The 13,062-nt window shown below is 33.4% G+C and overlaps 1 protein-coding gene across 2 annotated transcripts; it reads right to left on the bottom strand.

Annotated features, from left to right (window-relative positions):
• Positions 1-1,462: 1,462 nt before the first annotated feature.
• On the bottom strand, positions 1,463-4,632 carry LOC139858092 (pentatricopeptide repeat-containing protein At5g14080). Of its 2 annotated transcripts, XM_071846946.1 has the most exons (3): positions 2,960-4,632; positions 1,677-1,976; positions 1,463-1,587 (listed from the first exon to the last, which is right to left on the bottom strand). In XM_071846946.1, the coding sequence occupies exons 1-2, from the start codon at positions 4,614-4,616 to the stop codon at positions 1,690-1,692; spliced, it is 1,944 nt and encodes a 647-aa protein (XP_071703047.1). In that variant the 5' UTR covers positions 4,617-4,632; the 3' UTR covers positions 1,463-1,587; positions 1,677-1,689. The 2 variants fall into 2 exon arrangements, with proteins under 2 accessions (XP_071703047.1, XP_071703046.1); XM_071846945.1 differs by having other exon boundaries at positions 1,469-1,976.
• Positions 4,633-13,062: the final 8,430 nt, after the last annotated feature.

A 13,062-nucleotide genomic window follows, 5' to 3' on the forward strand; every position in this document is an offset into this window, starting at 1 on the left:
CAGCTAAACAAAGGCTTAAGATTATCATTGTTTTCAAAAGAGGAACACGTTTCAGCATCATTAAACTGTAACCAAGCCCAGAAACCTCCAACGTGATTGATGGCAATGTCATAGAACCCTTCACTTTTACAAATTCTATACAGGCTACCAAGAGTATCAAGAGATCGTACCTTTACTAACAAAGCTTTTGAACCGTCTTCAAAAGAAACAAGATCCTCTTCCTGTAAAGAGATCTTCTTGTTTGAGGATGAAGAATGTGAAGTGTGTGCTACGGGATTGGCCTTCGCTTCAGATGACTCGGAGTTGATCTTCATAGATTCGGCCGGAGTAGGGAAAAAAGCTGCTTGGGAAACATTTACTCTAGCTATATGGTTTGCGGAGACTTGCTGTTTCACGTTACGATTAGTGACTGAATTAACCCGATTAGATCTAGCAGGTGTCACATAGACGTGGTAATTACCGATCCAAATGTTTGATAATGATCTTGCAAAAGTATCCACGTCTTTGATTCCAAGGAATCGCACAAAACCAAACCGCTTGCCAGTTTTTGCAAGCTTTGAAGGTATGAAAGCATCAGCTATTTTTCCCATAGGTTCAAAGATCTTCCAAAGGGCTTTGCTGTCAACATGATTTGGAAAGTTTGTAACAAAAAAAGAGGCTGTTATCTTCTCTAAATCGATGATGGGGTTTGATTTCTGTGATTGATTAAGGTTGCCAATCTTCCACACAAAGTTATGATTAGGTTTCATATTGAGCGATTGAGTGTCAAATTGGGGAGAAAAAAGCGTTTGGTCCCGCCGGTAGAGAAACGCCCTTCGTCGCCGGTCTTCTAGGGCTCAAATTGTTTCCACTATTTTATTTGATACATCTAATACTCCGTATAAGTGTACATTATGTACTGGTAGTGTACAAATATTTAATGTACAATTATGGTGAGCGTAAATATCTTACCAACCCTAAAAAACAGCCAACATTTGTGTGTGTGTGTGTGTGTTTTAAGTTGCCCTTTGAAACTCATATATATATCATCAAAAGCTTAGGGTATGCCTGGGAAAATTAGCTTGTAGGTTTTAGCTTATTGTTAGTAGCTTTTAGCTAGTAACTTTTTAAATATATTTTAGTATGAATCTGTTTAATAAAGAGTAAAATGACAAAAAACTATAAGCTAAAAGCTAAACGCTACTTCTAGTAACTTTTAGCTTTTATATTTTTCCCGTCAAAATGTTTTAAGATTCTTTAACCAAAGAGAGTTTTTATTAAATATTAACCTTTTCATAAAAGCTAAAAGATTCAAAAAGCTCCAATAAACATAACCTTAAGCTAAAATAATAGAGAATGAACTAGCAATAAAAAAATTCAAAATGATAATGAAAGATAAAGAAGTACATAACCAAAAAAACTAAAGTTAAAGTTATAACTATTTTTTAAAACTAACCTTAATGTTCTTAACTTGAACATGACAGCTGGTAGAAGGTTAAAACAGTTTTACAAAACATTACAGAATTAATAGTTGAACTCTATTGTACTTCTATTGATAATTCGGTTTAGTTACATCGGTTTGAACATGAGTGTTTATCCAATCGTTACCTAGAAAAAAAAATTCTAAGGATAAACAAGATAGACGGAAGTAAAGAATGTTCATTGACAATAAATAAGATATTATCAGCCAATCTTACTTGGTTTATCCTTTCATGACGAGTCTGTCTTTGAGACTACATGATTCTGGTAGAGGGAGTCAATCACTCGAACTAACTCTAAAATCTTCTGTGATTTTGATGAAGATGAAAGTGATGACAAAAGTTCAACACGAAGCTCATGCAACATTGAAGGTGACAATTGCCCGACCTTTGTCATGTGTTCAATAGCAACATCAATCTCCCCAGCATCAGCAAGACATTTTAGCAACATCATATGTGACTCTGAATTGAATGTAGATGTGTAATCATGAACCAAATCTGATGCAACCCTAAATTGACCTGCAACCAAATAACTACTTTAGATTGACACTTCCCTTTCTATAGAATAGATCAATTTATTTCGACCATTTACTTATAGATGTACACATTTGGGTTGTGGTTTATTGGGATGGCATCGGGTCGGGTCCAAGTAACCCGGATCCGAACCCGATTAAGAAACCTTGTCCCCAACCCGTACCCATACCCGTCGGGTGCCCATTTACTTACTAACTGCCGGGTTATCTGGTTTCCCACAAGTAAACGGGGATCCCCATTTACTTACTAACTTTCGGGCCGGTATTAAATATCCTCTTTGTTAGTAATTCTCATTCACCATTCACATATTTCTATTTTTATTTCAATAATAATGCTATTAAAATGAGTACTAAATCGAAATGACTATATATAATTATCGAACTATAATATAATATCACAATGTAGGTTATATTATTATTATTAAAGTTTATTATTGAAAACTGAAATCCCCATCGGGTCGGGTATGCAGGTTTGTATCTAAACCCGTACCTAGACATGATCCCAGAAAAAAATTTAAAACCATCATCATACCCGACCCAAATACCCGGGTCCAAACACGACTCAAAAGTGTCGGGTTTCGGGTTCACCCATAGGGTACGGGTTTTTTTAACATCCCTATGGTTTATCTCTAATGTGTCAAATAGAAGTTTCTAAAGAGGGATTTTCTAACAAGAGCCCTAAGCGTTGTCGTTAACGTGCATAAATGGATAGTACATGGCGGTTATTATACACTTTTGATTGACAGTTATGCTTTTGTACAAATATTTTATGCACGTTAACGACAGCCTTAGAAAATTACTATTGAGAAATGTCCAAAATAATGTTTTGGGTCAACCTAACATGAACCATCCATAAACAGCCCCTTACCATTACCCAACCCATGCGTTTTACCAACTCTATTTTCTATATGTTTTTTTTACATAAGGACATTTGTTACTGTTGCATAAGCTCATGAATTCAAAACATACCTTCTCTACAAAGAAAAACAATAAATTTCCCCATTATAGTCTGTGCAATCTTCACATCTTGTTCAAGAGACTTTTTAAAAACTTCAAGAGCAGTTTCAACTTGTTTTTCTTCACAAAGCCCTTTAATCAGAAACACATACATCGATAATTCAGGTTCTATCCCTCTCTCCAACATATGACAAAATATAGTGTAACCCTCATTCAACTGTCCAATTTCTAATAATTTCAATATTAAAATGTTATACGTCTTCAAATTAGCTTCACACCCATTCGCAAACATCTCATCCCACAACCGTTTAGCAGGACGGATCATATCTTCTTTACAACAAGCCTCCATTACATAATTATAACATTCAATATCTGGGCCCAACCCTTTTTTCTTCATCTCCTGAAGCATCTCATAAGCTTCTTTTACTTTACCTGCCTTGCAAAAGAACAGAACCATTACTTTATATCTTTCAATATCTACAAAATACTCTTTGGCAGATAAAAGCTCGAAACTTTTTACCAATTCATCATGTTTTTTATGCTTACACAAATTTTTACTCAAATTGTTCAAAGTGAGAGGAGTGGGAAAACTCTCTTTTGAAACCAAGAATTTCAAGAACATCAATGCAGAACAAGGATCATCTGCAGAAACCGATCCTATCAATGCATTAAGAACATCATCATCAATCGGGAAATTTCCACTCACAATAACTTCACCCAAATCTTTCGCTTCACAAATTAGTCTCTCTGAAATCAACTGCAATATAAAATCTCTATAATCACTAACCCTAGGTGCCACTCCACGTTTTCTTTTCATCTTCAATACGTTTTCCACATCAACCACGCACCCGTTTTCTCTTAACGCTTCGGCAACTACTCTATACGCCATAAAATCAGGTTTACAATCTCTTTTCCTTAACTCACCCAACAAGTACATAGCATCCTGCACTCGACCCGCCAAACACAACCCGTGAACAACCAAAATCGCGATAATCGACCCATTCACACCGGCCTCTTGCCTTTTCACATCATCTATCAAACTCAAAATTTTATCCAACTCACATGTCCCGCAAATCCTCCACAAAAACACACCAAACCCAAGCGTACTCAGCCTAACACCTCTTGCATGCATTTCATCGAACACCTGGTGTGCATAATCAATATTTCCAGCAGACGCCAATGCAGCAAGTAAAGCATTACAAGTATCACCACCAATATCATAAATCAATAATCTAACATCACTAAACACATAAAACGCATTCACCGCCTTTCGACTGGCTAAATACGACATGATAATTAACCGATACACAGAAGGATGAAGTTCAATTTTGTAACTTTTGATTTGTTTCATAAGTCTATCAACAGCTGTGAATTGGCGGGAAAAGGAAAGGGATTTGAGTATGGATTGATACGAGAATGAAGTGTGAGTAAAACCTGGTTGTTGTGAGGCCCAATTGAAGAAACCGAGTGCTAGTGAGTGGTGATGGATGAGAAACGGGTCGATAACTCGGGAAACGAGTTGTGAGTTGAGCGAGTTGCGACAACCGATTCCGTGGAGGGTTTGTTCGAGTACCGGAGTCCATGTTAAGGGTGGGAAGGTTTGATTTGATGCGGTGATTAGTGCTCTGCTTATTCGATTTGCTAATTCGGTTGTTGAATATTGTTTCATGCTCTAACTGCATCACATAACAGTGAGCGAATTATACGTTTTAAGCCCCTGAGAATGGTAAATAACGAGCACAGCTGCTCAGGAGCCGGTCAGCTTCGCTCTTAACACGCTCGACTCGTTACAAGCTCGATTAGACTCGAGCTTAAATGACCTTATAGAGCTCGAACGAGCTCGTGAGTCGAAACGAACATTTCATTTATAAACGTTAATTTGTTATTATTATTTTGTAGTAATAAAGAATATAAAATATAAATATAATTATGTAAAAAATAACAATTCCATATATAAATAATTTGAATTCGAGTTGAGTTAGAGCTTTTGTAATGTAAAATGAACCGAACTCGGGCTTAATATATTAAGTTCAAAACGAGCCTAAATCGAGCTTAATATATTAACCTCGAAACAAGATGTGTGTAGCGACCCGACAAAATCGTCATTGACAGCGCCGTCTACTTAGGTCACGTTCACGTGGTCATAAGTCTTTAAAACAACGTTTGACCAAAATATGTCGCATTCATTTCAAATGTATGGATGTTTCAAGTTTACAAAAGTAGTACAACGACTAGTTATATTACAACGTTTAAAGTACAAATGAAACCTATGCGACACAATTTAAAGTAAGTCAAAAGACGCTCCATGTATGCATGTATACTCGACATCCAATCAAGTATCAAAAAGTAGAGTGCGGAAGCATGTATCACATAGCATTCAAGGACCTGAGAAAAACATATAGAAAACTGTCAGCGAAAAGCGTTGGTGAAATCATAGGTGTATTAGTAAACGTGTGTATTTGAACCACAAGATTTAGTATAAGTTGATTATCCAAATCGTTTGCATTCCAAAGTGTTGGTTGAATGTGGGTTAATACACTAAACGATAAACTTAAGTATGATTAACCAAAGTGTAACTAACCAAAGAATATGTTTTGATGATGACACATACACATGCTGTCACGACCCGGAAAATTTCGACTAATTTTAAACCAAACTCTCAATACGATTTAATATTTTTGACACGATAAGTGAAGTCTGTTAGGTTGAATCTCAAAAATTTTGAACTGATTCATATATTCAGTTGACCTTCGACCGGATTTGTCGATTCACGAACAATTATTTGTAATTAGATATGTGTGTGTGTGTGTGTATATATATATATATATATATATATATATATATATATATATATATATATATATATATACAATTATAAAAAATTTAATAATTAATAATATGTAATATTAATATATTAAATATAATTACAATTTAAGATATAGTTGTTGAAGTGATGTTATTATAATTATTATTATTAGTAATAAAATTACAATTTTAATTATTATTATGATTATTATTAACATTTTTATAATTATTACTATTATCATAGTTATCATTATTATTATTATTATTATTATTATTTTATTAATATTTTATCAATAATATTATTAATATTATTAATACCATTATTATTAATAATTATTATCATTGTTATTGATATTACTATTATTATGATAATAATAATAATTATTATTATTATTAATATTGATATAATATACAGATATTTATGTGTAATCTGTTTTAAGTCTCTTTCAAACGTTACTCTTTTTCTTCTTTAACTCTGTAAGCCCGTGACTAAATCAATTAGCTCACATCTACAAGACAAACTCAATCATCTTATGATCCTCTATTTCATACGTTTATTTGTTTTTTTTTCTTTTTGATTGTTATCATAAATACCCCACTTCTCCTTTGAGCAATCATTCGACAACCATCATCAATGAAACCCCATCATAAATTGCTACAACTAAATTTTTGCCTTCTATTCGGTTTCAAGTCGTAAACCATGAAGGAAAACTAACAAGTTCTTTTCTCCTTCTTTTGCTAGTTAACAACCAAACACCCTAAACCACCTTCATTACTTCCTTGATCAACCCTTATTGCAACTGGGGAAACCCAACCCAAAACAACCACTGATCACCATTCGTCCAACATTTGCGTTCCTATTGAACTCAAGTTACCTCCACCACCGTGACCATTTCCATCGACTTCCATCAATCATTTTTTTTTTTAAAATCGTTGTAACCTTGTTATATGTTTATGATTTGATCACACCCATGAACCATCTGTTTTGAATCTTCGATTACTACTTCCTGTTGAACGTAAGAAGCAAGCCCTACAAACCCATTTGTTACACACTTCGGCTAGTGCTCGTATTTCGTTTGCACAGCTCGAACACCCATCTGGGTACTGCAACATGAAACCCAACACCACCAACGAGTCACCATAACCCGTCACTCTTTTCATCTCTCTTTAACTCATTATCTCTCTTCTAAACATATCGTAACCCGTCACCCTTTGGTTACATTTCTTATTTTGGTTGCTACAGGCTAAAACTCAAAACACCCATCACTTCCATTTAATCATCACCTCACCATCGTCAAACCTTGAACAAAACTGCTGCCTTCTTCCATATATTTTTCGAGTACAGTAACTATTGCTGTGAATGTTTATGTTTCTTTAAAACAAGGTCTTGATGAATAATTGATGAATTAAGGAAGATATGAAAATGATAACAAGATAAAGTGATGGAACAATTGATATCTTATTTTCTCTGTATCGGTTGACTAATCCAATCATCACCATCGCATATATTTTACTTTAAGTATCCACTTGCCAATTGAAGAATTATGTGGACCAAGGGATTGTCCCTTCTAGTTCACGAGCTAAATTAAGATGTAGAAGTTCATTGTGGGCCGTGTCTCATTTTTCTACTTGGACCGTAAGTCTATTAAAGACACCAAGCCAATATTAGTTGTTGGGCCGTGAGCCATTGTTGGGCCGTGAGCCATTGTTGGGCCGTGATGATTTTACTTGTTGGACTATGATTTGATTGGGCTATTATTGGGCCTGTATCACGAAAGCTGCTACAGCTATGTTCATTCCCTGATTAAAACTTACGAAGTTATGATGATGATTAAAAGCAAATGATTATGATACGTATAGGATTAGGATGATAATTAGGAATGAGATGATAATGGTGATGACTAACATAATTGGAGATAACAATAATTACGTGTGATAATACATAAAATCACAAAAGATGATAATAATAAATATGATGATGATGATTAGTTTCGGTGATGATGATATAGATGATAGTATCGTGTTGATGATTAAACAATGTGATGATGATTAGGATCGTAATTTTATGTGAACTATGATTTAGGGTAGTGGTTAAAACATAAATGAAATGGCGATGGAATGGTTAAGGAATGTTATTGGGCTAGCGGGAGGTCACGGGTTCAAACTCGGGCTTAGGCATTTTTAAGGACAACTTCTATGAGGTAGTATTAGTTTTACCATTATTATTATTATTAATTTTTAACATCATTTTTATTAGTATTTTTATTATTATTATAATTATAATTATTATTTGTCTAATTATTATTATCATAAAAAGATATTTTTATTTATTATTATCAATATTATTTTATTAAATAACTATTTGTTATAAAAAAAAAAACCCTGTATTTACTACATATAACATAACTATATTAATATTTTTATAATAAATGTTAATAAATGTAATTAATTAGATTATTAAGGAAACACATAATTAAAATAACAAATAATTTACTAATAATACATAAATTCGTTTGATTTTCGTTATATGTGTTAATATATATATAACCGATATAGGTTCGTGAATCCGAGACCAACCCTACACTTGTTTAATGACGTCATGTGTATTTTTACTACAAAATACAGTATGTGAGTTTCATTTACTCCCTTTTTAATTGCTTTTGCAATATATATTTTTGGGCTGAGAATACATGCGTTGCTTTTATAAATGTTTACGAAATAGACACAAGTACTTAAAAATATATTCTACGTTGAGTTGTACCACTGGCATACTTCCCTGTAGCTTGGTAACTAATATTTACATGGGTATTGTAAACGCGAATCCTGTTGATAGATCTATCGGGCCTAACAACCCCAACCGGACTGGACGACCAGTATTCAACGGTTGCACAGTACTTCGTTTCGGTGATTACACTTGGTACGGTGTAGTGAGATTTCATAATAAAGGGAATATGCGACGTGATTAAATGTTAAGTATGGTTACCAAGTGCTCAACCACTTAGAATGCTTTACATACACTTGCGAGTGTATTATGTTTATAATTATGAAATCTTGTGGACTATTAATATATTAAAAAGATTGTTATGATAAACCTATGAACTCACCAACCTTTTGGTTGACACTTTTAAGCATGTTTATTCTCAGGTACGAATTAAGTCTTCCGCTGTGCATTTGCTCATTTTAAGGACATTACTTGGAGTCGATCATCGCAATGGGACCAAATGTTGATGACTTCGTCCAGGTGGATAAGGACGGGTCCTCACAGGTGGTATCAGAGCGGTGGTATTAGCGAACCAGGTCTTACATTAGTGTGTCTAACCGTTAGTTGATTAGATGCATTAGTGAGTCTGGACTTCGACCTAGTAGTGTCAAAAGTCTTTGCTTACCACCATTTGTCGAAAAATATCTACTTATCATTTTCAGTCTTGACAAGTCTTATTGCAATTATTGCATAGATGATGTACAGACAAATTCATATCCCATCACATTAAATCTTGTCTGACACGTTTCCTTAATTTCCTCCGTAATTCACGGGATCTTCTGTACTATATATATAGGTATTCTATGTAATTAGAATATCATCCGATATCCTAAAATCATTTCATATCAAAATTCTCTTACTGATCGTGAAAGATGGATCCTACACCTGGTTTGGATTCCATTAGTTTCAGAAGCGATTATGCGATGCGTATTGTAGTAGACCTCGAAGTCAATGAACCCGAAGTGTCTCCACCGTTTAGCTATTTTTCTTTCTGGAGAAAATGGGGCTGGGTCCGAGACTTACTCATTCGATGGAGAAATGAAGAAGGCGAACCCTACCATGACCCAAACTTACCACCTAATATCGAAGAACACGATGTAATCACCGGTGAACCCATGCGCAACACTGTTTTCACCCTTTTTGCCAAAATATTCCGCCTCTAAGGTCGTATTACTGCAATCTCAGAAAATATTCAACCTCTACTTCCGAATAACAATCGAAGGGAAATAGTAGAAGAAGTTAGAGAACTTCGAATTGATAATCAAGATCTATCGAATCAAATGAGTGGGTGGACAGAAATGATAGAGGGTAGGATAGAAACCCTGACACGAATGGTGCGTGATTTACAAGATATACTTATTACACAAGAACCATCAACATCAGCCCCGTCACCATCAGCAGTACCGACAGCATCAGCAGCACCAGCAGCATAAACAGTACCACCATCCAGCAACAGCAACATCCACATCTCACATCTCAAATTCACAATCTGTCCCACGAACATCAACACCATGAGCACCATAGATACCAAGGAATACCAACAATAATAACCGATGAAGTATTGATCCATAACTTCATTAATATTCTGTGAAGAATATGTGATTCCGAATAGTTAACGATGAAGTATTGACCCATAACTTCATTAATATTCTGCGATGAATATGTGGTTTCTAATAGTCTTAGAGATTACTTATTCTAACTCAAACCGAAAATCATATGAGTTTAACATCATAATAACTCATTAAATCTATGATTACATCTGAAGAAAATATATATGTATATATGTTTTCATAAAGATTGTAATTAAAAATTCTCTTGTACAAACTGATAATATTTTAACAGGTAGGTAATACCCGAGGAATATGTAGATTTCACATTAATAAGTTACACTGTACGTTCTTTCAAATCTGATTCAACGGTCATTTACTATTCTACTTACAACCACCAATATATGTATCCGTTCACCGCAGGGTAACCATTTTCATTCAACTTTATATTGGGATTTTGATCTATCAGAATCCAACAAGTGGCATAATGAAGAAAACATTTGACGAAATAAAAATTTGATAGAAACAAACAAATTAACTACGAAAAATTTTGTTAAGAATCCACGCTAACTGTTCCAGCTGACTGTTCCTAGCTAACTGATTACATTTTATTTATCGAAATTTAATTATCGCAATTTACATTCTCGCAATTTTATTTATCGTCATTTAATTTCTGTTATTTACTTTACGCACTTTATTTATCGTCATTTAATTTTTGTTATTTATTTTTACGCACTTTAAATATCGGGACACGTATACAAGGTTTTGACATATCATATCGACGCATCTATATATATTATTTGGAATAACCATAGACACTCTATATGCAGTAATGCGGGAGTTAGCTATACAGGGTAGAGGTTGATTCTACAATAATATATATAGTTTGAGTTGTGATCGAGTCTGAGACGTATACGGGTCACGAAACGTATTAACTAATTTGAATATTATATATTAAACTATATATGAATTATTGGACTGTTAACTGTAGACTATCGACTATGGACTAATAATATTGGACAATTAAAATGAATTAAAATATTGATTATAACATATGAAACTAAACATTTCTTCAAGTTTGCCACTTGATTTCATCTTAAACCTCATTTGAATCTTGACGATTCCAGTCCATGTTCAAATCTTTCATGATTCTTGAAAACACCTCAATCGAGAGGATGAACCAACCGCACTTCATCTACAGAAGAAAAGATTGATGCATATAGTTATGCACCTGAAAACACTCGTAACCTGAGTAAACGTTTAAAACATAGCTGTGCTAATTCTTTTGGCGTTGTTATTACCGAAAATAACTTTGCAATTCCTTTTCAATTTAGCCAATTTTGTCACAGCTCCAGCAAGTCAACTTCGACTTTTCGTTCAAAACAACCTTATTATAACCTCGGAATATATGCGCACTCTTTTATTGTTACCGGAGAACCTTTTATATTTCACCATATTACCATCAGCGTTTAATCATCTAAAAACACAATTCTCCTGAAACCACCTCGATTTGATAACCAATGATCCAGATCCGTTAACTTTGAAAATGCTGACAAAGCAGCATGTTGTAGATGGTCTTAATGGCCAAAAGTTGATGATAAAGAAGGAAGTGTTAGGAAAGCTCGATAGAAAATTTGGTACTGAAAATCGGATTTAGCAAACCATGAAGGAGACTGTGGACAAATCACAAACACTAAACCTGTACTTAACGAATTCAGATGATTCAGTATCTGCTGAAACCTTTAAACAAATATCTTGCTCCTACTTATTCTAAATCCATGCGGAGGGATTTTCTTCATCAACCTTCGATCTTAGAAATTCTAAAATATCATCATAAATATCTTGGATATTTCTGAGGATATATTCATAAATATTCTTGTCCGAAATTATCTATCTTCTCGTGCTATCTATGTTACCTCATAAAAGAAACTGTTTCAGTTTCTATCCTTCTATGAAATTTGAGTTTAAACTATGGATGATTTTTGAAGAAGTGTAGGGAATTGAAGCATGAGTTAGTATAATATAATGACGTCGGGCCAACGTGGTTATATTACAGTAAGTCATGCTAAATTTTTAATGTAATGTGATGATGATTCACAGACCTTATCCTCATCATGTGCCATGTTACACGACTCTTTCATTCTACTTAATTTCTAAGCATATCACGGAAATATTTCTTTGATATTTCTGTTCTTCCGTAATTCCAAAAGTCTGCTAGTAAATCGTGCGATTACATTTTCTTTCTGATTAGAAGATTTCTTTAAATTCCATGAATTCCGGAAACCAATCATAACTACGTCATCGGTTAAACGAATATACGTTTACTCATCTCACACTTTTGCGATAGCCTCATTTATATTCTTCGCATAATTGAATCCTTTTATCTATATTACCCAATAATGATAAAACTCTAGTTATCAACTCATATTCGTAATGAAAACCATTTTTAGTGTTAGCCATGACGACCTCGATCAAAATTTCGGGACGAAATTTCTTTAACGGGTAGGTACTGTCACGACCCGGAAAATTTCGACTAATTTTAAACCAAACTCTCAATACGATTTAATATTTTTGACACGATAAGTGAAGTCTGTTAGGTTGAATCTCAAAAATTTTGAACTGATTCATATATTCAGTTAACCTTCGACCGGATTTGTCGATTCACGAACAATTATTTGTAATTAGATATGTGTGTGTGTGTGTGTGTGTATATATATATATATATACAATTATAAAAAATTTAATAATTAATAATATGTAATATTAATATATTAAATATAATTACAATTTAAGATATAGTTGTTGAAGTGATGTTATTATAATTATTATTATTAGTAATAAAATTACAATTTTAATTATTATTATGATTATTATTAATATTTTTATAATTATTACTATTATCATAGTTATCATTATTATTATTATTATTATTATTATTATTATTATTATTATTATTATTATTATTATTATTATTATTATTATTATTATTTTATTAATATTTT

The sequence above is a fragment of the Rutidosis leptorrhynchoides genome, chromosome 7, assembly GCF_046630445.1.
Source record: "Rutidosis leptorrhynchoides isolate AG116_Rl617_1_P2 chromosome 7, CSIRO_AGI_Rlap_v1, whole genome shotgun sequence".
In the NCBI taxonomy this organism is placed as follows: Eukaryota; Viridiplantae; Streptophyta; class Magnoliopsida; order Asterales; family Asteraceae; genus Rutidosis; species Rutidosis leptorrhynchoides.